The 25,757-nt window shown below is 48.9% G+C and overlaps 1 protein-coding gene across 2 annotated transcripts in view; it reads right to left on the bottom strand.

Annotated features, from left to right (window-relative positions):
* LRRC75A (leucine rich repeat containing 75A) overlaps positions 1-25,757 on the bottom strand; it is a 70,261-nt gene that overhangs the window by 30,439 nt on the left and 14,065 nt on the right. For both annotated transcript variants that reach the window (XM_032707772.1, XM_032707771.1), the window contains exon 2: positions 14,585-14,713. In XM_032707772.1, coding sequence (XP_032563663.1) covers positions 14,585-14,713 — 129 coding nt within the window. The remainder of the gene's footprint in view (positions 1-14,584; positions 14,714-25,757) is intronic.

The following is a 25,757-nucleotide window of genomic DNA, read 5'->3' as shown; positions in this document are numbered from 1 at the left end:
GTGAGCACATCACACAGCACCCTGGCTCTCAGCAAGGCTCAGGGAGCCCACAAAGCACAAGCCCAGGTGGTGCAAGACTCAGCTCAGGGAAGCAGTTTTTGGGCAATATCTTGGTTTCTATTCAACTGTGTCCCCCTCAAACTGGCAGAGACCCAGCACAGCTCCTGGCCATCAGGCACGAGGCAAAGCCTGGGTTGGAGGAGGGATGTGGGGAAAATTGAGAGCAGAGGCTCTTCCCTGCAAAGGGCCCCTTTCCCCATCATTCTCCTCTGCCTTTGCCTGCCCTGGAGAAGCAAAGGGCTGCTCACTGCTGGGAGGAGCCCAGAGATTCATGAGATTGTAATCCCTTAACAGATTTCAGCTGGGACAGGGATTCATGGCACATGCCCCATCTGCAATCCGCAACCAGCCCCGTGCCAGCGGGATCCCGTTCAACTGGAAAACAAGGGGGAATGGCATGAGCTGAGCTGAGCCCTGTCTGTCCCCACGGGGGAGGAGGTGCCCCGGGTATGTGCTGGGCACCACCAGGGTCCTGCTGCTGGCTCCAGCCCTGGAAGGGGACCTCTGGATGAAGAGCTGGAGCTCTGGATGAAGAAACAGGAATCAGTCAAACTCCAGGGATAAGCGAGAGCAGGTGGAGGCCAAGAACCAGGGTCACCGCATTGTGTCCTGCCAAACCTGCCCTGGGTTGTGCAGGGGGACCAGTTTTATCCTCACTGATGGTGTAAAATGTGGTGTAGAGGGGAAACCATTCAGCCTCCACCCGCACCCCACGACAGATCCCGTGGGTGAGGCATCACCCGGCATCTGCACACCACCTTTAACCACTAATGAGCCATCCTTGGACGTGCTCCTCGCCCTGCCAGAGAGGGAGGGGCTAATTGGAAGCAGAGGGATTACACCACGGGAAAGCAAACACGGGATGAACAGGACCATGGTTCCACTGGGAAAAACAACCCTGGCATCGCTGCCTGCCCTCCTTGCATCACCACGTGGCAACAACTCCTGGGCGATGCAAGACGTAAGATTTGGGTTCACAAACTGCTCCAGAAGAAGCAGCCAGAGAACTCAGAGGAGGACACAAAGCATAGGAAAGCCTCGTGATAAAGATGTTATTGCAAATTAATTTGTTTTCATTAAGAAATTAATCACCCGCTCCTCCTCCAGCAGCAGAATCCCTGGTGATGTGCAGAGCCCTAGGGGGGCTGCACTGGGGCCAAACATCCTGTAAAATAGGCCAACGTTAATGATTAAAGAGCCCTGGTGAAGAATTCCTGCTGCAGCACAGCAGGGGATTGACCCAAATTAGAACAATTAGCCATTGTCTGCAGGCGGAGGAAGCGACAGGTTTTTTTTGTGTCATTACACAGTCCCACATTTCTGTCACTCACAATCAATCCCGGGGAAATTAAAAAAAAAAAAGTGCTGTCCTGCAAATCTTAACACACAAGAACTTCCATACTGGCCCTCCCGAATCATGATTTTGACTTGATTAAAAAATATTTTTTTTTCCCTTCTTGGTTTCTTTTTAAAAACTTTTCAAACTTGCAGCATCACTTTCTGGATGCTGCAGGATTTGCAGCTGCTGCTCTGATGCACAAAAAGCTCTGTCCAGGCACAAACCACTGCAGCCCCAAGCCAAGGAAACTGCACTCATCCTGGGAGCACCATTCCTGCATATGAAATATTTGGTGTGGAGACTCCTTCCATAGAATTCAGTAGAGGGTAAACCTTAAAACACGACCTATTTCACACAAAAAATACAGAGAGTGATATATTTCCTACCAAATCCTCCTCCTTGTTTTTTTTTTTCCATGTCTTGGGTGATTAGCTAGGACAATGGGATAATAGTTCAGACTATTAAGCAAAAAAACCCAAACAGCCGAGAGACAAAAACCTCTAAGTTCACAATGATAAATGGAGTTATTACACAGTTAAACAAAGGCATAAAATAGTGAGAGATGCTCTGGGAAACCCTAGGACAGATCATCCTCAATGGCTTTAATGTGTATCAAATCAGTTATTAAAAAATCAGCAAGAAGCAAAAGAGAGCAAATCCCCAGTAACCTGTGCTGCTGTAGGGATAGAGTCTGGAAAGGATGACAAAGAAATGTCATGGAAGAGGAAATGTTGCCTCACCACTGTGAAATGGCCCCACATGCGAAGGTTTCACACGCTGTGAGGTCCCTGACACATCCTAAAGCTGATGGGACACAGGGACCTCCAAACACTTGCTGGGAAGGCAGGAGGAGAAGGCACAGGGACACATCTCAGGGAATCAGCGAGAGCCGCGCCCGCCACCCACCAGGGCAGAGCAGGTGAACCCCCCCATAACCCAGGTCAACACGGTGGCTGGGAGAAAGCTCTGCCCACCCAAAACCTGCAGCTGCTCCTGGGGCCCCAAAATGTCTTTCCCTGGCTGCTGGCACCAGAACTGCATCCTGTTCCCCGGCCCTGGCGCTGAATAGAACCCGAATTTACGCCGCCTTCCCTTTTGATGTAGTCACGCGGAGCTGAAGTCATCTAATGGTTTGCTGGTTTTCTTTTTTTCTTCCCTTTCTTCTTTTTTTTTTTTTTTCCCCTTTCAAAGCTTGGGGCTGAACTGCAGCCTATTGTTGCCTGCAGACATCTGTGCTGCAGCCCCAGCGCCCACCCCCAGACGTGCCTTCAGAACTGTCCTCCTCCTGTGAGACCAGGAGCTGAGGAGGTAGGAAAGGCCTTAAATCCACCATTCCCACCTCACTGAAGGCTAAAACATGGCAGTACCCTACAACCCCATCCAGGTGAGCAGGGGAGGACCCACAGCAGCAACAAATCCCTCTTGCTGTGTGGCTGAATTCCTCAGGCAAGGCATGAGAAACCCCCCTTGTGCTGTAGGGAAGAGCTCTCCAGGGAGGTGTCCTTAAAATATCACCATAAGGGCACTGCAGTTCCCTCTCCATCATTACAGGCTCCTCTGGGAAGAGAATCCAGCGTGTGGAGAATGAGTGATGAGGTGGATGATGCCCAAAGGCAAGCAGATATTGGCACAGTGGATGGAAGTGACACATCTTGTCCACGTGGAGGAAAACTAGATCCAAGTAAAGTGACAATATTGGCTTTAGATGGGCCAATCTGACCACCCAACAACACCGTGCAGAACTTCTTTTGAAAATAAATCACATCTGTTTTAATTCAAATTAGAGGAGGGACAGAACAAATTTAATAAAGGCCATTTTAATAACAATGAGGTTGTTCCCAGAAGGCTTTACTGCAACTGAGCTAATTCCACTTGATTTTTCCTGAGTTTCTCCAGGTACTCAGCCATGAGGCCAAACAACACCCCTGCCTCCCCCTGCTCAAGGTTAGGGCCAAGCACTCATTGGCAGCAGAGACACCCTGATGGCTTTTGTAAGGGAAGGATGTGCCCCAGAATTAATTCACATCATGAAATGGCCAAAAAAAGAGCAGCTGGTCCTGGAAGAGAATGAAGGTCTCTTGTAGGAGAAGGGCCATTTGGCTTCTTACAGGAAAAATGCATTTTTTTGGCATGGGAAATTCAGCTTTGGGCTCAGTGACCCCTGTCTCAGCACGGCTCCAGCACTGAGCTCATGGCAGCTCAGGTCCTGCCATAAGCAGCACTCCCCATCTGCTTTGATGAAAGGCCAAAGCGTGAGGCCTTGGACTCGGTGTTGACACACCAAAATGAAAAGCAATGTACAGTGGGGCTTATCGAGAGAGCCAGAAGTATGAGATGAATGGGATCTGCAGCAGCTCAGGAAGTTATTCAAAAGGATCCTGGAGTAATATTACACTTGGACTTCAGAGAAGCAATTAAAGAAGGCAATAAAATTCGAGGTGATAGATGGCCCTGGGGGGGACATGGAAGATAAAGGGAAACTGCAAAAAAGAATATAAAAATCTTCTGTGAGAGCTACTGGAGGGTACCCAGCTTAGCTTCCACAGCAGAGGAGGAATGAGCAGCAGTCAGAACAGCGTGGGGAATGGCAGGGATCTGCACCCACCAGCTGCACTGCCCCGTGCTGTGATGCCCAGTGCCTGCCCGAGATGTGCACAGTAAAGCTGTGCCTGTGGAGGAGGCCTTTGAGCAGCATCACTCCAACACGTGTTCCTGACATACACAGTAAGGTCCTCACCCAAATAAATTGGGCCCACTTGAGTGCTATAAACAAAGTCACCAATGGGGAGGCCATTTAGGTGCCAGTGTCCATTCCTGGAAAGGTCACTGGACCATCCTTTTAATGGCAGATGCATCTGTACCCTCCTGACAGACACAGGGAGCTGCCATAAAACAAAGAGAGCAGCTAAAAATCCAGAAGAGCCATTCATTACCCTGGAAATATCTCAGCAAACAACCAACTGGCAAGATAATCATTACAGCTGGTGCAGAACAGCAAAGAGAAAAACATCCAAGGTGCTGCTGACTGGGCTGACAACGGGAAGGGACATCAGAGGTGTCAACCACCAATGCCTACTGAAGTCAGTGTGTTCAGTGGGTGATGGCACTCACCCTCCTCCTCCACACACAGACAGGGAGGATTGATTTCAGAGCCTTGGGGATGCAGAACCTGTGGGCAGCTTCTGCCCAGGTGGTGCAGAGCTCCCCATCACTCTCTGTGGCTGGCCAAGAGCAGTTTGCAGGTGAAGCTGTTTTGGCAAACAGCATCATCCCTTGCCTACAGAGCTGATGTCTCTACTTACCTGTCCAGCCTCAGGCTGCAGAAAGTGCTCTGCCTCCTGAGGGGCTCCTCTACTTCTCAGCCTCTCAGCCCCTGCTCAGGGATGGAGTGATGGGGGCACAGAGCTTAGCATGGTGTCTGTGATCCCTCCCACCATCCTGCCCTGAGCAAATCTGGCTCTTCAGCCAGACCCTGCCTTGGCCACTCTCTGCAGGAGCTGGTATTTCTCAGGGAACATCCCATTGGGAACCGCAGGTCACAGCCCAGCACCTGCCTTTGCTGCTAAATGCAGGAACCTCTCACTGTCCTCTGCACCCACCTCCCCCCAGGGCTAAACCAGACGTGGACTCTTTGGTTATTTATGTCCCAGATGTAGGACACCACGCAGAGACTTTCCCAGCCCAACAAGTCTCCTGCAGAGCCTGTGTCTCAGCTGCACCGCGCCAGATCCCACGGGAAGCAAACCCCAGTCCAGGCTGTTATTGCTGCTGGAGGAGACCAGGAGCGTCCCTGGGATACTGCTGCAAATATTTATGTCATTCCCTGGAGGCTCTCAGCCCCTCACCACAGCCCTGGGAGTCTCATGATGTGCATGAGAGCCTGGGGAGGGGCAGCAGCGACCCCCTCACATCAGTCCCTGTTGTTCCCTGCAAATGTGAATCCCGAGGCAAGGGCATAACCCTCAGAGCAATGCTTGTCTCCAGCTCATTAACCACTGTGGGGCCCTCGTAGGCACGAGAGAACTGGGAATTTTCCTAATTTTTTTTTTTAAAGGAAAAAGATAAGATCACAGTAAGGAAGTAGCAGTTGACAGCATCCAAGCTCTCCCAGCAACAGCTCAGGGAAGGAGTGGGGCCAATTCATCACGTGCTCCAAGCAGATGTGAAACTATGGATGCAGACACAAGAGCTGCACTGGGGATTTCCTGGAAGGATGGATGGCAAGGAGAAAAAGGAAAGTGACAGAGAAACTGGGAGGATTAGCAAATTACCCTATGATTGCAAAACTCTTTGAAGATGGAAAGGGTGGGATAAAGCTCTTACCCAAATCCTCAAATACCCCAAACTGTGAGATAATCACTTGCTGGACTTCAACCAGAAATCACAGTCCCTGCCATCTAGGAAGAGCAATCACTGAAAATCCTCCTGGCACCTTCCCTATCTACAAGAACTCATCTCTTTGCTTCTCTTTATTACTTTTTTGCCTACTAGAGATGGGGTAGGTGCATCCCCACTGGAAGGATCAATCACATGGTGATTCCCAGGGAAAGGAGGGCACGTTTTACACATGGGGTGAACCAGACAGAGGGGTCTGTGCCCCACCCCAAACCTGCAATGCTGCTCACTGAGACAGCTCCTCTATTTGGCTGGGTGAAAGCATCTCTGAGCCAAACCGAGGGGATGCACAGCTGCCCCTGCAAGGTGACTCTGTGCTGGGAGCTGCCAAGGCAAGAGCCTGGAGATCAGCAGCAAAGGGACAAACTTCTCCTTGCTCCAAGAAATAGCCTGAAGCATATGTCAGGACAGCTGTGATGCTGCAGATAGGCTAAGTGCCAGTAACTCTTCAAATTCCGGGCTTTGTGCTAGAAATGAGAGAGCTTCCAAGAGCCAGAGGTGTTTTGGTTCAGCCTGGTGAGTTCAGTGTTGTGCACAACCTTTCCCAAATCCAGGCATCACTTTTCCCCACTGTGAAATGCTGGTAGGGCTCTTTCCCTTTCTCATACAGGGCTTGAGGAACCAGAAGGAAAGGGCACAGAGAGCTCTTTGACAGTACCAGTGCCTTATCCTCAGTGCTTTCAGCTCACCCTGCAGCACCACGGGTACTCAGCACCTCTGGTGCAAAGCCTGGCCACGGTGCATGGAATCTGAAATTTGGGGTACATGCAAAACAATGGATTTTTCTTCAAGCCCATGGCATGGGGTAAAGGCAGGATTTGGGGCAGAGACCCTGGGCACGTCACCATCTCCATCTGTTCCCCCAGATGCTGCAGGAGAGCAGGAGACTTGCTGTGGTGCAGCAGGGGTTATCAAAACGTGCCCCAGCACTGACAGCCTCCAGTGGTCAGGGTTGAAAAATGGGTGTACCAGCTGACTGCAGCCCCAAAACAGCTAAGACTGTGTCCTAATATCTATCAGAGCTTCTTTCACCCACCTTGGCAAATGGTGAGTAGGCCTTTTCTGTCTTAGCAGAGTCAGATGTGCCCACACACCACATCAATTCCTCAGCCATCAGCAGCGGTCTATCAACGGAGAGGAAACCTCTCATTAAACCCCTCTAACTCATTTCTGCAAATCCACATTGCCAGCAGACCATTTGCTCACTTAGTATTGACACACCTGTGAGTTAGGCTAGAAACAGATACTAAAATACCCATCCAAGTGGCAGCTCTGCCCTCCAGCCATCCCACAGGACAGGTCCCCGCCATGCACTCCTCAGCACTCCAGGTAAATAAATAACACTCCTACCAGGAGGCAGGGAATCAATATGCTTCCTTCCTTTGTGGTAAATTACGTTCTGATTAAAAGCTAAATGAGCTGAACTCAAACATCGATTGCCATCAGAAAACATCAATAAAATATGTTGTTACTGTTTAATGAGGTACCTGCTGCTTCATCCGTCCTTTCCCTTGGGGACGCTTGGAGAGGCTGTGGGTGAAACGGTCCTTAGGAAAGATCCAAAGCTAAACTGGGCAACTACAGCCTCACCCACAGACTCTTCTTTACCCCCACGGTAAGCCCATGATAGCCATGAAATATCTTTTCCTGCTGCTGGCTCTTGTTTTAATCTCCTGCTCCAGCTCCGACCCGCGCGATGATGCTCGTCACCGACAACTGGTGTCACCAAGACGCTCTCAACTGCTTGGCAGCAAAAGGGAAGCTGAGCACGCAGCTCTCCACACATCACTTGCTGCATGATGTGGCACCTGACATTTTGGAGGCACTGCAAAATCCACCTCCGAGCCGATAAAATCCACCCTGCGGCATTTCGGAGGGTTTGCAGACGGTTACACCGTGGTTAGGAAAGGTCGTCCTATTATTGTGGGAACTGAGCAAAGGGCCTGGCAATTCTGCCAGCTGGCACTGGGATTTTGGGTTTAAGCAACCCAAAAAGAGAGAAAAAGATGGAAGTTTGATAAAAGTCACCTTGGCCACACTGGAGTGGTTAATGATAAAAGTCACCTTGGCCACGCTTGGAGTGGTTAATGGCTGGACTTGATGATCTGAAGGGTCTTTTCCAACATAAATGATTTTATGATCAGACTGTGATTAACTGCTCAACATCCCCACATGCAAACTCAGTGCTGGGGAGCACATTTATCAGGCTGGGAGGGATAAGGACAGCAGGGGCTTCCTTGCACCCCACAGGGTTTGGCTAAGGAGGCTGAGGCGGGGCTCATCCCTTCTCCATCCACAATCCATTAAGTTGCCAGCAGTGGCACCATCACAGCCCATCTAGACCTCACCATTATTCCCTTTTAGCCTTAATACTTTAAAAACCTGCAAAGTGCAATTTTCCCCTGTTTCCAGTCGAGGCACTCTGCTCAGCTTTGGCTCACACACAAGGGCTTTAGGGAACATTTCTGTTTTTCAAAGGCAAGATGAGCAGAGAGTATGGCACATTAAGTTAGCAAAGAATCAGAGCTGTCATTAGTGGGGCCTGAGCTTTGCAGCCTCTTTCATACTTCAGGACATTTTAATGTATTGCAGATGTCTTAAATATCCATAAAGAGTGATCTTCACACTTGGAGCAAGACCAGCCAAAAAACCCCCAGAAAGAGCCATTCATACAGAATAGACTTAGCTGAATCCCCATCATCCCCTTTGCTTTTATATCAGATATTTGGGGGTTTAGAGGGATTTTGTTCATAAATCAGCCTCCTTCTATGATGTTTCTTAAAGCAAAGAATAAATAATACTTAGTGCTCTCATAGCACTTTGCATCTGGAATCTGAGAGCTTTGCAAGATGTGTGAGATTTTCCTTGCACGTCTCACAGCAAAAGGGAAAGGTAAGAAACTCTCTGAGGATGACAAGCTCTCCTGACACCCTGTGCCAGAATGTCCCTCAACAAGTCATCGCTCCATACCCACAATTTCAGCTCACACTGCTGTAAAAACAAGTTTGATGTCAGAAGCTTGGAATGATAATTTGAATTCAAGATCAAATAACAACACACATGATGGAGGAGCTGGATTATGGCTTGGTTTAGGGATAAAGGCACCGAGCTGGTGGTCATGGTGCCCTGATTACATTCACCCTGTATAAACTGAGTTGATTAATACAGTTCTAGCCACATGTTACAGCACACAGGATAAATAAGAGGAAAAATGCTCATTTTAGCTTCAGTCCAGCTCCATCAGAAATAATATATTTTAAAAACTCAGGGCATAAAAACCCCAACATCATTTGTAAGTTAAGTCTTTACACCACAGGGCTGAAGAAGGGATAGAAATAAAATATTTCGTCCAGATCACAATAACCACTTCCTCTTTCCATATTTTCTTCTTTTCATGGGCGACAATTCATGTAATCAAACCCATTTTGCAAACCTGATCAATTTGGAGTTCATGCAGGAAAAGGCAGCTGAGCCAGGGATGTGGCTAAGCATATATTGCTCAAATGACACAGAAGTGAACAGGAATATAGATCTTCAATCCGTCCAGAGCTACACAGGCAAAATCCATTTTGCTTCCAGTCACTTCTCCAGCTACACCAACTGCTTGGAAGAGGTTTTAAATACCCTCCCTATTCCCATTGCTGTCACCATACATCTTGAAACACTACGAATTTTGGTGGGGAAGCTGTGGACCATGTTCCCTGCTGTACACAGCTTCCACTCTGAGGTGTTTGCCCACATCTAACATCCTGTGTGTGAACGGGATCACGTCTTTCAACTGTTGCCTTGGAGGAGCTGCTGCCTAAGAGGTGCAGGCACCAATAGGAGAATGGACAGGCAAAGCTGGACTTTGGTGGGGCTTTGCTAAACTGCTCTGCCAGCCCTTCCCTGGCCACTGACCTGCAGAAAAGCCTTTCTTCAGAGAAAGCAGCAGGATGGGGGTCAGTAAAGCCAAAATCTCACTGTGTATTTACTCTGGGCAGCCTTCGGGACTTGGAGGAGCTTCCACAGTACATCCCCAGGCCAGCAAGAACTGGTGCAATCCAACAGCCCAAGGTCACAAGGCCAAAAAGGCTTGTGAAGCCCAAGGCTTCACTTTCTCCTCCCCCCCTCAGCCCCACACAGCGCTTATCCCAAATTCAGCAAGTCCTCAGTCTGGAGGAAAGCCTGACTCCCTCCCCATCCCATCCATCAGTCATCCATACATGTGGCTTCGGTGTGTGGAAAAAGAAACTGGTTTAATTTTCCAATAGTTTACAGCCAAATATTCCTGCTGGCAAGAAGACCTGTGAATTTTTTATGGGGGCCCTTTGCTCCTGACGCGTTCGTGTTTTCAGCTCCTTCCCGCTGGAAACCGGAGCGGCCACAGGAAAGATACAGGGCATTGTGGCCCCTCCGTCCCACACCACGTGGCTTTGCTGAAGCATTTTGTCCCCTTTGCCTGACCATGGGGACAGACAGACCTTGCCCTGGGGGCTGCACCAGCAGCACCAACTGCCTCCTCACCCCAGCACGGGTTTTGGAAAGCGGCGTTTGCAGAGAGGGCTGAGCTGCTCTCCAAGGAACACGCCTGGCACCTTTCCATGGGGCTGGCATTGGAGAGAGGCAGGAAGATAAAAGACTGCCCCAAGGTCATGGCTGTGGGGAGGAAAACACTTGTTCAAATGTCTTTGACCCAATGCAAACACCCCATTGAACCGACATTAGAAAACTCATTGAGGAGTGTGAGAGAGTTTCCTGAAGAGCAGAACTGCCTCTTCCGAGGTGTGAGGAACCCCAAAGCTTGACAACAGCTGAATGAGGTGACAAATACCAAGAGCAGCATCTGTAGCCACCACACAACACTATGCTGAAATGCAACAGCAGCATTTATTCCATCCGAAAGCTCCTCTGTCAGAGAGCAACCCTGGGCAGTTGCTCCCACACGGCTCCATCAGTGTCTCCGGAGATGCTTCGTGGCCGTGCTTCAGGCACATCCCAGCCCCTCCAGGAAGGGGTACTCAAGGCACCTGGGCTTGGTTGAACTGCATTGTATGTCAGTAAGTAGGGATGGGACCAAATCCAAACCCTGACTTCCAAATGATCTGGAAAAGAGCTTTCAAGCGCCTCGGGCAAGGCTGGGATCTCAGCAGGGTCTGGGAGACACAATCCAGCCCGTGACGTCCATACAAAATCTCACCCAAATGATTTCCATGCTCAGGGCTCATTCGTAGCAATCCAGGCTCCTCCAGCACAAGTTAAGTTTTCTGCCTTGCTGCAGGTTTGAATTTACTGGCTGGAATAAGCATCCACTGAACTGTGCTGAGCCACAGCCACATTGGAGAACCCAGGTCAACTTTTTTCTGGCCATACAGACCAGGACATGTTTACCCAGAGCTTTATTTTAGCTCAGATGAGAGACCAAGGGGTCACCTTTAAGCTAAGGGTGGTATAAATAGAGGCTGAGTAAAAAAGAAATGTACAGAAAGTCAGGGAAGTGCTCAGTGCTCTCTGCAGGAGGGAGGAGGAAAGCAAGACTCCAAAGCAGAGAGATATTTAATAAAGCAGGTTAATAGGGACCGGGGTCCAGATCAGCCCCATCTCTCCCACCTCTCCCACCTCCATATGGATGTGGGCAAGGTCACAGCTGCCTCAACCTACATATTTACGTGTATTTGTGCCACAGGATGCAGAGACATTCCTTTGGCAGGCAAAGCAAAAGCCCAAACTTCTGCAACTCTCCTGGCCATGAGCTCTCTCCTGCTCTCGTATGTCGCTGCCAAGTCTCTGTCAAAGAAACTGCAGGGAGGGAAAGAGGACTGGGAGATGGAAAATAACCCAGGTGACTGAGGCTTGCAGGTTTCTGGGGACTTAAAGAAAATCAGTGTCTCAGAAAACCACCAGGAAACACTGGGATGAAATGACTTTTCACCCAGTGTCCCGAGCTGCCGAAAAAAAGAGGGTAAAGTTAAAGCACAGCCTGTGGCACCCAAACCTGAGCAAGGCAAAGTCATGGACCAGGAGCTGCAGCACAGTCCTGCTGTTGCTGCACTTGCTGTCTGTCCCCTGCACAACCCCTGCTTTCCTCTCCAAGGCAACACCCATCCATCTCCTGGGGATGCCCCAGGGCTCAGCAAATGTCTGTGAGCCCCTGGAGCTCCTCGCTGCACCACAGAAGACAGTATGTTCTTTGCTGCATTAATACAGCTGTCACCACTCTCATGTGAGCACTTGCCACCTGCCAGCATTTGCCACCACAGCCTCGTAAGGGACTGCTGGCCCAGAGAAGCTGTTCCTTGCTCCAGCACCAAAGCAAGTGTGTGGTGTGCTGCAAAGCCTGACCTCCAAACCTGACAGAGCTCAAGAAGCATTTGAATGATACTCTCAGGCACACGGTGTGACTCTTGGGGATGGTCCTGTGCAGGGCTAAGGGCTGGGCTAAGTTTTGAATTTGATGACCCTTGTAGGTCCCTTCCAACTCAGCATATTCTGTGATGCTGCACAAAGGAGGGGGAGAGGATGAGGGTGTTCAGTTCTGCACTGGCTGGATTTATTTAGGTTTCCATTGCATGTTTTACCACTGCAGAATCACAGAATGGTTCAGGCTGCAAGGGAGCACAGTGGCTCATCTGGTCCCACCTCCAGAGCACCTGGCACAGGACTGTATCCAGACAGTTCTGGAATATCCCCAGTGAGGGAGACTCCACACCCTCTCTGGGCAATCTGTTGCAGTGCGTGGTCACAGCACAATAAAGAAGTTCTTCCTCCTATTCAGGCAGAACTTCCTGTGCATCAGTTTCTGTCCATTCCCCCTTGCCCTATTGCTGGGCACCTCCAAGTAGAGCCTGGTTCATCCTCTGACACCTCCCTGCACATACTGACAGACATTGATGAAGTCTCCTCTCAGTGTCTCCTCTTGAGGCTGAACAGGTCCAGCTCTCCCAGCCTTTCCTCCTAAGAGAGGTGCTCCAGTCCCTTCATCATCTTTGTCACTCTCCCCTGGACCCGCTCCAGAAGCTCCACATCTCTCTTGTCCTGAGGATCCCAGAACTGGACACAGCACTCCAGATGTGCCTCACCGGGGCTGAGTAGAGGAAACCACAGATTGCTGGACGCCCACCTGATTCAGGATGAGGAGTTTGCATCTCCATGCTTACACTGGCACCAGCTTCTCCACAGCATCGAGTGCCAAAAGAAACGTGCAGGGAGACATGCAAAAGCAGGCACTTGGTGGTGGAGCAGCTCAGCACTGCATGAGTGGCCTGGGGTTGTTTTTGTGAGGAGTGCAGAGCACACACTTGGCCACAGCTCGCTGTCAGTCTCCCAGGGCAAGACGTGGAGGAGAAACCAGCTTAGTCACGATGCTTTGGAAAAGGGTAACCTCAGCGGGGGAACGGGGCCTCTCTGCCTGGAAACACGCCCGGCAAAATAGGTTTCTCCAGTTTCCCACCTCATTGCCCCATGGGGGAGGAGAAAGGAAAGGATCTTATTCTCCACAAGAAAAGGGAAAGGGATCTATGAGTACCCTTGCACACGTTTAGCTACGCAGCACGGGGATGTGTCTGTACTTTGAGCTCACGCTGTAGGACACAGGACAATCAGAGATGGAGATCTGGGTCCCTGATGTCCCCTGCATGCTGCTGCACCCACTCCACCCTTCCCAACATGAAACAGAGAGTTTCATGAAGCACTTTCAGAGCCAGTTTCACACCGTAGCCCAGGTGGACACACCCCGAGCATCACCATGGATTTTCCTCACCACATTAAAAAAATTTTTAAATGTCTCAAAAAAGCAATTTCCCTCATTTTTAAATACTGGTGGAGGTTATTATTAAGTAAAACACACACAAGAAACAGCAGTGAATGACTCCATCCCTTCATACACTCTCACAGGAAGTTAAAGACCCATTGTTAGCAGCAAGTACAGGAGAGCAATGCCTGCAGGTCCCAGCTCAGACCCCTGTCCCATCACACCTGTGGATGGTCCCTTCCCAAGAAGAGCTTAAAAATGCCACAGGCAAGTCAAAAGGAGGCACGAGATGGGTAAAAGCCTTGAGTTCAGCAATAGAGATAAAAAGAGATGAGCCAGCTCCAAGTTTGCTGACTCAGAAGGGAAAAACAACCCCCTCTCCAACAAAATCCTAGGACAGAGAGCACAACAAATGTGCTTATTGCACTGACAGTATTGATTACTTAAAAAAAACCTGGGGAAAGAAACCTTAAATATCCAAGCAGCCAGTGGCCACCATGCAAAGTCCCGTTTACCTTGAAATGGAGGGAGCCAGCCCAGGATTTTCCAAAGCCCTTTTGCTGCTAGAGCTGCCAGGGGGCAAACGGGGCTGATAGTTTTAGAAGTCCACGTCTGCCCGGGGCTGCACTCACAGCCTGCTCATGGCAGAGCCCAAACAGCAGCCCATGGAGGCTGTGCTTTTTTGGAAACCCGGCCTTGAAAGCATGGTCAAGGACTCTCCTGTCATTTGGGTTGTGATAAATGTCACATGGGGCAAGGAATGATCTGTTATCCTCATGAGGCACAAAGCATTCCTGATGGGGCACAAAGTGGCAGAAAGCAGAAATAATTTGCAAACTAAGTGCTAACCCAACATTAGGTGAATGTCACTTGGTCAGCTGGAAAGCCCAACACTGTGCCATCAAACCACGATCTCCAAGCAAATCCTCCTGCTCCAAAGACACACAGGCACTGCAGTAACCAGGAGGCTTTTTCCCTGGCACTCAGGGAAAAGCTCCACACTCCCAGCAGTCTCCCAAGCCAGCAGAGTCATGGAAGTGTGATGAGACCATGGTACCTACCGGTTTGGGGCAGTGGATGTATCTAGCAAGGCTGATGATCAAGTCATGAGTGATTGGATCCACCAGGTTTCGAAAGCTGGCGTATCGATACAGGACATCATCGAGAGAGGTCGACTCCATTCCTAAATCCTGCAGGAAACAGGCCAAAGCAGCAATATTAGATGTGCTACAAATGCCTAGTGTGGATCTTAAAATTATCCCACACTGGTGGTACCCATGGGAGAAGCCAAGAAGAAAGTGATTCCCACCACCACCCAACACGAGGAAGGGACATATGAGCACCTCACCCTGGGGAAAGGTGCACTCCTGTCCTTTATCTGCCCTGCAAAGAGGCATTAGGGGTACAGGAAGAACACCCTCATGCCTACAATAAATCCATACAAGCCGTAAATAAATAACAAAATCCAAACAAGCCATAAAGTCACTGAGCTAACAGTACACTTGCAACAAAGTCAACCCAAAGAAGACTCCAGAGAACGTAACAGCTCGATCAACATGAAACTGCAGCTGGAGAATAAACACAGCATTGTTTGTGCTCTGGGTCTGCTGTGCACAGGGAGGAAAGAATGAGCTTAAAATTGCAGCAATGGAAACAGGAGGATAAACTGGAGTGGGGGAAGAACAAAGTGCTGGACTAGAATGACCAGGGAAGGTGTGGAAGCTCTGCCATTGGAAACTGGACAAGGTTGTGTCAGGAGCAGTTCAGATTGAGCTGATCCTGCCCTAGGGATGGATCAGACCTCCTGAGGTGCCTTCCAAGACTATTTTTTATGATTTGCAATTCTTAGACATAATAATTTGAGGAATTTTGGCGGAGAACTCATAATTATATTAAATATGTTGGTGCACAGGGATGAGGAGGGGAAGGGTTATATACAGTGTACTCCTTTTACTTCAAATATATATAATATACAAATATATATATAGTGTACTCTTTTACTTCCCATGGAGCTGGTGGCATCTGGCCACCAGTCAGATTTCCTCTTCACAAATATAAGCCAATAACTCCATGGCCCCCTGCAATAAACTGGAGTCTGTCCTGAACTCAGAGATGCTCCAACCCCAACAAACCAAACCACATTGGTTTTAGGTGTTGAAGCTCTGTGACTTCAGCCAGGCTGAAAACAACCATCTTCACTTAAAAAAACCAATTGTGCCTTCAGACCCTGGCTGCAGCAGCCTGAGGGATCTCACATTACCTGCAATTACAGCTCACGGCCACAAACGAGGTGGCAAGTCTTTATCACACTGGTTTCCTTGGTATTTTTAGGATCACCCCTGCAGCACTGACTGAGTTAACACCAGCTTTGCCAACTCTTTGACTGCAAACATGTCATTTAGTAAAAAAGAGCCGAGGCAGTTAAAAATCACACAAATGAGGCTGCTCTCCCTTGCTGGGAGCGACAAAAAAAGCCTCAAAACAACAAATCCAACCCGCCACAAAACCCAACCAGCCAACCTGCCCACTGAGAGCAAACATGCCAGCTGGAAAACTGAAGTGGCCAAACTGATTTATGGTCTACCTCATGGCTTCTGCCAAGTTGGCACTTTAAAAAAACCAAACTAATCTCAGTGTAGAGATGCAGAGCTCAGCTGAGGGCATGCGCTGTGCTCGCTGTGGTAGCCAGGCCAGCCCACCAAGGCTATTCCAGAGTGGTTGGGTTTGATTAGGCTGGAAAAACTACCAACTCATTTGTTCAAGGTCATCTTCACCCTCCTGTATTTCAGCACCGTGAGGATCCGCAGGTGACTGCGTAGAACTGGAGCTTGGGTTCCTCTGCAAGAGGAATAACAGGGAAAATAGAAATTGTGCAGATAATGTAGGAAAGGGAGATGTCCAAAGGTAACTCCCTCTCTTTCAGGAGGAGAAACACCAAACAGCAGTGTGGATGTCACCTTCCCAGTCTGGTAGAGCTCAACATTAGGATTTAGCAAACATCAGCTGGATTTGGTCCATGACCATATGGCATCGCTGGCAAACACCACACATTACCAAAGGAGCCAGTCTGGGGACTTGGTAGAGGTAATCCTAAAGACTCAGCTCACTGGGACCTTTCAGGATCAAACCAGGCTTAGCATCCTGCCACTTCTCTTTAAGCATCTCAAAACTCTTGACAATTTTCTCTCATGCTAAAATTAAAATGTAGAGCTAATAAATCAGAGAATTTCTCCTCCTCTCTCCTGGGAGAACTTACATTTTTCACATGAAGTATTCCCTCCTCCCTCCTGGTACGCATTTTTTATGCACAGATGTCTTTCTCAGCTGCTCCCTAAATCTCTCTGCCACACCAGCATTGTCTCTTTTCCACCACATGCAATATTTTAGAGCCACTCAAGGCTGAAACTTGTTCAAGGCCAAGTGATGAGCTCATCTGCAATTTAATAACTTAACACCAGTTCATGCTGTCAGCAGCAAATCACAAATCTCTAACTTTGGAGAAAACGCCCAGCATCTGGCTCCAGTCACTTGGGTTTTTTTCAGCACGTTCCCTTTTCCCGGGGGATTTTACCTGGATAACAAGTACAGCTTTGAAACAGGAAGGGTGCCAGGGTTTAAAGTTATGGTATTTATGAGCCAGGCAGGAGCATGGCTTTCTCAGTGTAGGTTGGAGGGGTGTATTTCCAGAGTGCACCCAGAACCCTGCACCGTGCTGAGATGGTTTGTGCACATGCAGGGCAGGGGAACATCTCTGCAGGTCGTGACAGGACAAGGGGGAATGGCTTCAAACTGACAGCCACCCATGGCCTCCCTGCAATTTATCTCATTTCTTTCCAGCTTTAAGAGGCTGAGAGGAAGCCAAACCACTCGTCTGTCCTTGGGGAAGGCTTATCCACTGGAAGGAAAAGTTCCTGCCATCAACTGGTTGCATTCAGCCTCCACAGGAGGAGTCTCTGCGAATGCAGCAATGTAAAGCTATTAGATTCTAAAAAAAGACGCACACACACAAAAAACCCCAACCAAAAAAACCCAACACCCCCCCCCCCCCGCCAGGAATTAGAGATTTATATCAAAGAAATCCAGCAGAAAAATGTAATGTTTCCCTTCAGCAGCCAGCAGTTGAAACTTCCCAGTCACAGCCATGAAAGGCATAAGAGAATCCAATTATTTTTGAAAAACACCAAGCCAAGCAAGAGCCCAGGCAGAGTTAGTCCTGTTGTTCTGCAGAACTGATGCTGTGCTCAACCCGGGTCCCTTTTGCAAGCAACAACCACAAAACCAGCCCAAACAGACCTAAAAACCAGTCCAAATTCAGTGCCCAGCATTGCCTTTCCAGGCCAACATGACCCAGGCAATGCAAGCAAGACATTTGGGAGCTGTACCCCCGGCTTATCTTTCCTTAGTACCAGGTGAAACAACTTGTTATTCCCCTTCTGCTGCCTGTCAAAAAACAGCAGCACAACAACTGCCAGTCGAGCAACCAGATTTTGAAGCTCCAAGTTGTGTTTCTATGAGATACAGCATCATGTAAAGCTCCCCTAAGCCACACAGAGCCATAACTGACGGAAGCCAAGCCCATTTTTGCTTATTAAACTATTTATCACTGCAAATTGAATTGTAATTAGAGGCAAATCCAGCAGGTCCATGTGAGAAGTCATATGAGAAAGCAGGTTGTGCTGTTGCTGCTTTCCCTAACATGGAGCAAATGCAGTTACCAGCTGCCCAAATGAGGTTACTGTGCAAAACACCACCCCGAGCTCCTGCCACCAGGGCTGCTCATAAATATTCCAATATCTGCTCTTTTGGCCAGCACCTCTTCCAAAGCTGCTTCTCATCTCCACTAATAGCCAGGGCAGCAGAATGAATTTCCAAGCGGAGAGGTTGGTGTTATAAACAAGGGTCGGGCACGGAGGAAGAGAAGGAATAATACTGTGTGCCATCAATCATCTGCAGCAACTTATCAGGGAGGAGTGATTTCATGAGGTGAGCATCAGCAGTGTGGTGAGTAAGGTCAGCTCAGAGACAGGCGTGTGAGATGTGACTCAGCCGCCGGCGCAGCGTGGGCCGCTCGAAGGCCGCGGGGTTGTTTTTCTGCGTGGAGGACACACTCAGCTGCTCAGCCCCTGTGTCTGGTGAAGCCCCCCCCCTTGAAAACAAGCGAGCAAACTGCCTTTGATCTTTAGGATGTTCGGCTCCATCGCAAACCCTCCCGTGTCTGGTTGATTTTGGAGGTTAGGAAGTCACTGTAAAACTTGGTGTTTATGATGGGCACAGGGTGTAGAATCAGCCTCCACCCGTTCTGCACGTGGTGAACCCTCCAGCGTTTGCTTCCCTGCTCTTGGTGCAGCTTCACTTTCCCGTGAGATAAGGGCAAGCAGTGTGGAATTGCACTGCTGAAAAGATTATCTGCCTGGTGCATTGACTGCAGCCCAACAGCTCCTGTCATCTGTGTACACCTCCATAAACCACGGCTTTATACATTGCAATGAGGTGTTTAACACATGCCATAAACAGCTTAATTCTTAACTGGGTATCCTAAGGAAACAAGGCTGAAACAATCATGTTGTCCATCCATCTCCTTCTCCTCTTCCCCAAACAGCTTTATAAGACAGGAACCAATTTGACAGGTTGAGAGAAGAGTAAAGCACCTAAAGGGTAATGACATTCCAACACGTTTTGGGGAAAAAACAGACCTCAGCAACACAAAGATGCCCAACTAATCCACCCCATTAGTGTAAAAACAGAGTTTCAATATGTGGGATATTTTTAACAGAGTTAATATTGGTTTGGAACCGAAGATTGCCCATTCAAGCCTGGAGTGAGGGTGCAACTAGAGAAGAGAGTTGATGCTCTGGGGAAGAAGAAAACGTTTCCCTGGCAGACTGACTCAAATAATAAATGGTGGCAGTTTGAACCCCCTCCAGGAGGCTGGAATTATAGAAACTTGGAGAGATGGATTAATGGGCAGAGATATGATGCCACCATCCAGATAATAAACAACTGAGAATAAGAGATCTGCAGAAAAATGCCCTGCTTTTATTTTATACTGCGAAGCAAAGGCAATTACTCCAACTGGAGTTTGGCCAGACCACAGTTAAAAGAATTCTTCAGGAAAGTGCCTGTGGACATTTAATGAGGAGAGCCTCAGCTACCCATCCCAGCTTGATTTACAGAGCCAGTGGGATCCCAGTACAGAAAAAGCTTGGAAATGCTATTTGGGTAAGGTGACTCCAGGATTTGCTTTGAACAATTCAAACAATTTAGATCCATCACTCCCTTTAACGCAACTGTTTGTCGTAAGCTCACAAAATATTATTCACTCATCCTTTCTAAACCAGCAGGAGCTGCCCACATCCTGATTTCCCATCCAACCCAGTGATCAATCTGGGGCTGTTGTTCCAGCTGGGGCTCCAGCCCCAAGCCAGGATCCTGCTGGCCATACAGAGCCTGCACCAGATGGCTTCTGGTGGGACTTGTCACTTCTTCCTCCTGCTCCCAGATGGATGGGTGACAGCCCAACCTCCCAGCAGTCCCAGCCCTAAAGCACAAGAGTCTCTTTAGCCTTTGCACCAACACCTTCCCAAGGAGAGCAATCCCCCAAAGTTTCCTCCTACAATGGAAATGCGGGGCAGAAAAAGCTGCAGGTCTAAGGGCAAGGTGTGGGGGAGGCTGTGAACAAAGCACAGCTGAGTGCAAACACTGAAGGGCCACTCTCACGGCCTCCTCACCTCCTGTAACCAGCCCCACCCAGAGCCCCCCACACTACATGGCCAAAATCCAAAGGAAAAGGTTAATGTATCAACCCTGCAAGACACCCATGCTATTAACTCCGTTCTTGCCGCTGGACCTCCCATTAACAACTCTGCAGTGAAGCACTAAAAGGAAATAGGACAAATTTAATCAAACATCTGCCATTTCCATCCTCATGTGTGCTGAAACAGCTTGCTGGAGCAACCCAGGTGCTGACTGAAGTATCCAAACCACAGGTCAGAAGCAGAACTTCAATTTATCATTCCTTTTTCTCTGTGACCAGCACCTCTCAGGGCTGCAGAAGGAACTCCTGCCCCAGCACGGATCAGTGGCTGATCCTCAGGGTGAAGGGTCTGCACCAGTGCCAGCTCTTCTCCCTGCCTTTTTTTGTTATTTTCCCTTGCAAAAGTCTCTGAGATTTCTGCTGGAAAACCGACTTTGAGGACTGGGTTCATATAGTCTCCTGTCAGGTAAGGATCCAGACCTGTCACCTAAGCTCAGTCTACTGTCAATTCATATGAAGATGGTGATTCATCCTACTCTAAGACAGCTGGGCTGACTCAGTCTCTGGATGTGGTTGTCTCTATCAGTCATCTGCCAAGAAAAGCCCCCTAATTAGCTTATCCTAGACATTTAATGTTTAGGCAACTGGAGCAGGAAAATCCCACTTGTACTGTTCTCACCTTTGTTTTCCAGCACAGCAAGCACTGAGCTCTGTGTGGTTTCTGCACCAACTCTTCCAGCCAAAGAACAGCCCCATCTGTTTTGCAGCTGATCACCCATCAATATTAGTTACATTTTTAAGATTTGCTTCAGGCCCCCATGGTTTTGTTGGAGGTAAACAGGAGCTCAAACAACTCTTGTCCCTTAGAAGGTGACAGAAGGTGCCTTACGGCCACTGAAGACTTTTATTTGTGCATGCAGATATTGGATCTTTTGTGCTCACATGCTGTAAATACACACATGCACATCTTTATAGTAAGTATTTAGAGGAACAAAAAAGAAAAGCAGAACTGGGATCCTTGCGGGAAAGGGGAAGAGGTTCCCAAGCAGAAGATGACACTGTCAGATGGTGAGGAATCACTTGCCTTCACAATTTCCACTGCCTGTCAGAGACCGCCCCGGTGTCTGGGAATGCAGCAAGTGAACGATTCCCAGCACAAGAGCAGCATTTGTAATCACACACCTTCCCTGTTTGGAATTACAGACAAGTCTCCCTCTCCCTACACACACTACAGTTGATGAGAGTTGTTGGAGCAACACCGAGTCCACAGGCACTTTGTGCAATCTGCTCCTCATCCCCACCTGCACGTACTGCATGACCCAAACACATCCCTGCAAATGTCTCTGCTAAGAAAAGAGTCCAAAAATCTTGCCTCACAAGGCCCAGCCTTAGCAGAGAAGGAGAAGATGGATTCTCCTAGAGCTGAGGTTTGGCTGACGTGATGGACAATAAAGGTAAACCTGCAGGAAAGCCAGCCTGACCTCGCCCTGTGCTGAGGACCCACCCTCTTTTCTAACAGAGAAAATGAGACACTGGGAGTCCTCACCTCTCACTCCTCCCTGCTCTAATCCAGCCACCTTCTCCAAGGTTCACTTCACAGATTAACACAACATGGCATGAGCTGCCAGGCTCTGGCATTAATTCTGTTGAACCAGGGTCCAGTTAGCAGGAAAGCAGGATTTATTGTCTTGGCCCACTTGAGCCCCATCTCCTGTTTCCAGCAGCTGTCACTGTGAGAGGAGAAGGTCAGCGTGGATCTCCTGATGTACAACAGTGCAATCCTGCCCTTGGGTGAAAAGCCTTCTCTGAGCACAGCCCAGTCAGCTGTTCCCAGGAGCAGGTGATCCCAACACAGCCAAGCACAGAAGGAATTGAAACATCACCTTTGCTTTTTCTACCCATTCAAAATGCTACTTTCGATGGCATCCCTCGCTCTCCTCAGCCAGCAGAGCTGTTGCACTCCAGGGACGGAAAAAGAAACGTCATTATTTCGGGGGATAGATCAGGTCTGTGTTGCAGTGCTGCCAAAAATGCCGAGGTGGAGATTACCCACACCTATCCGACACGGGGGCTTTGTTTTGATGTGAGCCACTGGGAACCCCTCCCACATCATCCCCAAGCACTGACATTCCCAGGCACATCACGCCGACAAGGACGTTCCTGGATCACCGGGGAGCCTCTTGGACCCCCTACCAGCACCCAAAGGAAATCAATCTGTTCCTGCACACACAACAAGAGCCTGCAATCCAATAACTGCCACCTAAACCCTGGTTCCACTTCCAAGCCCTGGGTTGATTATTATTGCATTAGCTACGGAGGGGAGTATTGTTGCCGCTCGATGAATGCTGAGCTTTACTTCAAAGGGACTGAATTTCAGTGGTGGGAGACTGTAGGAATGTTTTGACAATTGCTTTGGGATCCTTCAAGGTGGAGAGGTGTTAGAATAAAACCTCAGATTTAAAGATTCTCTTTATAGGCTTTAGTAAAGAGAAGCATCAATGATTCCTCATCCCAGCTCTTTCCCAGTGTCGGTTATTCAAGGGAAGTAATTTAAGACGTCTTTGAGAGACACGAATATTCAATTCACTCTTTAAACTGGTTGCTGTGGAATAATGTGAATGTTACAAAAAGATAATTTAAACGAACAAATTGCAGCTGATTTTTTTTTTTTGGGTGCCATTTATACCATTGCAGGAGCCTGGGTGGGAGGAGCACAGGGACAGAAATGGGTTTGGAGGGGAAATCTTGATCCCTTTATCCACAACATCCTCATTCTTGCTTTGCAGGCACGTGGACATTTGAAATCCAGGTATATCCCTGGTTTTCTACCAGCAAGGAGAGTGGAATTACTCTTTACAGCTGCCTTGCACAAGAATCTGGCTACATATCGCTGCAGAAAGACACCTAGTAGAGATCCTGCACTGTAAAAACTTAGAGGAAACAAGACACCGACAGATTTTAGCTCAGTGCAAAATAGGAGAAAATAGGGTCGAGCTCAACACTGAAATAAAACCACCCTGATCCTTTTCTGCATTAAGATTTATTCTGAGTAACAACACCCTGTTCCACACTGAGCGTGAGGCCTCTTTTTTCACTTGGTACCTTCCCAACAGTTAAAAGGAGCTTCCAGCAAAGGAGAAAACCAACCAAATCCCACAGCACCAAACTAATTTCCTTACTTAAGACAAGGCAGGAGGAATGGAATAAGAACAAAGGTTTCCACAGCTTCCAACAGCGTGCCAAGGCAGCCAGCATCACCCAAGTAATTATTATGGACAACATGAATTTCAATTCTTTCATTTGCAAATCCAGCATCACAGTTAATCTCGAGCATGGACGAAGTCCATTAATAAAGCAGATTCATGTAATGGGATTCAAAGCAATGGCAAATCAATACATAACAAACTTGTATGCTTAAATAATTTACGCTTTGCATGATAATCACAGTAACTGTAATGCTGTGTGTTTGTGTGGAGACATATTCCAGACCAGCCCAGGCCACCAAATGAGCTCGGTGGGGCTTGTTCTCCTGCTGTGGGATGCAACCAGCACTGGGCTGAGCAGCCACAGCACAAACACCAAGCAAGAAAATCATATAAACCTGTGCACAAAGTGGCTGCAGCAGGGAGAAATCAGGGAGGATGCTGTTTCACACAGAGGGCAAGAAACTTAATTTCTCTTTCCTTCAGCTTCCCCAGCAGCAAGATGGAGGTGGTTCTGATGGAGTCCACAGGACCAGGTACCTCAGCAAAGTGCCTGAAGATGCAAGGCAGCTCCACCCATATTTTGAAAAGCCTGTTCCCCGGCTCCGGAGCAGTGTGAGCTTATTGAGTCAATCCTGATAACCACAGTGCTCAGTGTCTCTGGGGTGGAGTCAGTGAGGGAAGGGAAAGCATTTCTAACACTCCTAAGCAGTCACAAGTGAGGCACTGCATTACCCTCTCCTGTGCAGCCCTACCAAACAGCTGTAGAGTTCCTCATGCTCAGCAGCTTTTTGATGCCCCTCTGGTCTCACCCTGGGTGCCTGGCAGAGCCCTCCTCTCGATGAGCTGCCTGTCCCTGGAGCTCAGCAGCTGCTGGTAGGACCTTTCCTTTGTCCTCCACTGCCAGCTCAGATGTATTTACTGATACAAACTGATCCCAGCTCACTGGTCTCACTTAATCACTGCCTTTCTTGTAATCTTTGATGCCTCACAGCCCACGTGGGGTATGCAGGGAGTCTTTCCCTAAACAAAAGGAGAAATTGAGCCACAGAAAGTTAGAGCCACATCCTCAAACTCACACTGCTGCCTTCTGCCTCCAAAGTCCACATTTCCAAACACCTTTAGTTGGGAGGCCACAGTTCTGTTCTCCTCCTTCTCCTTTGGGATATCTTCTCTCATGCTTGCCAAGTCAGAAAGCCACTTAAATACCTGATTAACTACAAGCACATGTTTAAGTCCCACTGAAGCCAAAGGGGTTGGATTAGGCGAGCACTTAATACAGGTTTTCGTTAAGCAAAACTTCTTTCCTCCTCAGCCCTCTCCACCCCAGTCCCTTCACAGCAGCACAGGGAGCTGATGGCCAGGACACACCACAACCAGAGCAAGATGCAGCTTCAGTGAGCAGTGGAAGAGCATTTTGTACAAAATCAGGCAATGAGATCCCAGGAGATCCCAGGCAATTTGCAGGCTGGGCTGGTCAGAGCAGTGCTCTGCCCTTCCAGAGCCAGCACTGACTCGCCAGCAAATGTTTCCAGTAAGTGCTATTAAGATCCTCCTCTTCATTTCACCACACACTGCTGCAGAAAGGCCGGAGGGTGGTGGCTGCTGGCCCTGCTCCTCTGAGCCCCAGGGGCTGCCTGGCATGTGACAGATTAACCCACACGTGGCCTGAGAGCCCCTGTGCTTGGCCAAGAAATTCACCCCAGGCTTCACTGGGGGTGCTGAGCAGACACAGGTAATGAACAGCCTTTCTGCTGTGCCCTGTTCCTCCTGCCCCGCTTGTAGGCTCTGAGTTCTCTGGGAGGGGGAAGAGATGCTCTCTGCACCCCCAAACCCACAGCACCCCCACGCCAGGCAGGCTGGGGGGCAGCTGGGAGAAACAAGGACATGCCCTCCTTTCCCCCAGGAGCCACCTCCTGCTCGGAGGGCAGCAGTACATCTTGTTCAGCAATAAAAGGTGTCAAAGTCCCCTCCCAGCTCCAAATAAAAATGAGAATATTTCTACTTTGTTTGACAGTCAGGGCCATTAAGTTGTTCTTGTTGATACTTCATTTCCCAGCGGAGGTGCCGGCAGCGTGTGCCAAGTGAGCTGGGATGCCAGGGACAGAAAACATACCTTTGCCCAGGAAGCTTCTGTGAAGGAAACCGAGCACGTGATGGATCAGTGGCAGTGCAGTGCCCAGGGCACGGTAACACTCCATCAGCTGACACTCGTGGGTGACAATAACCACACCTGAAGATCAGTTTGCATGGAAAACCTGCTGCTTCTGCTGCTGA

This window comes from Chiroxiphia lanceolata, chromosome 20 (genome assembly GCF_009829145.1).
Source record: "Chiroxiphia lanceolata isolate bChiLan1 chromosome 20, bChiLan1.pri, whole genome shotgun sequence".
NCBI lineage: Eukaryota > Metazoa > Chordata > Aves > Passeriformes > Pipridae > Chiroxiphia > Chiroxiphia lanceolata.
This window is presented reverse-complemented; position numbering and strand designations above follow the sequence as displayed.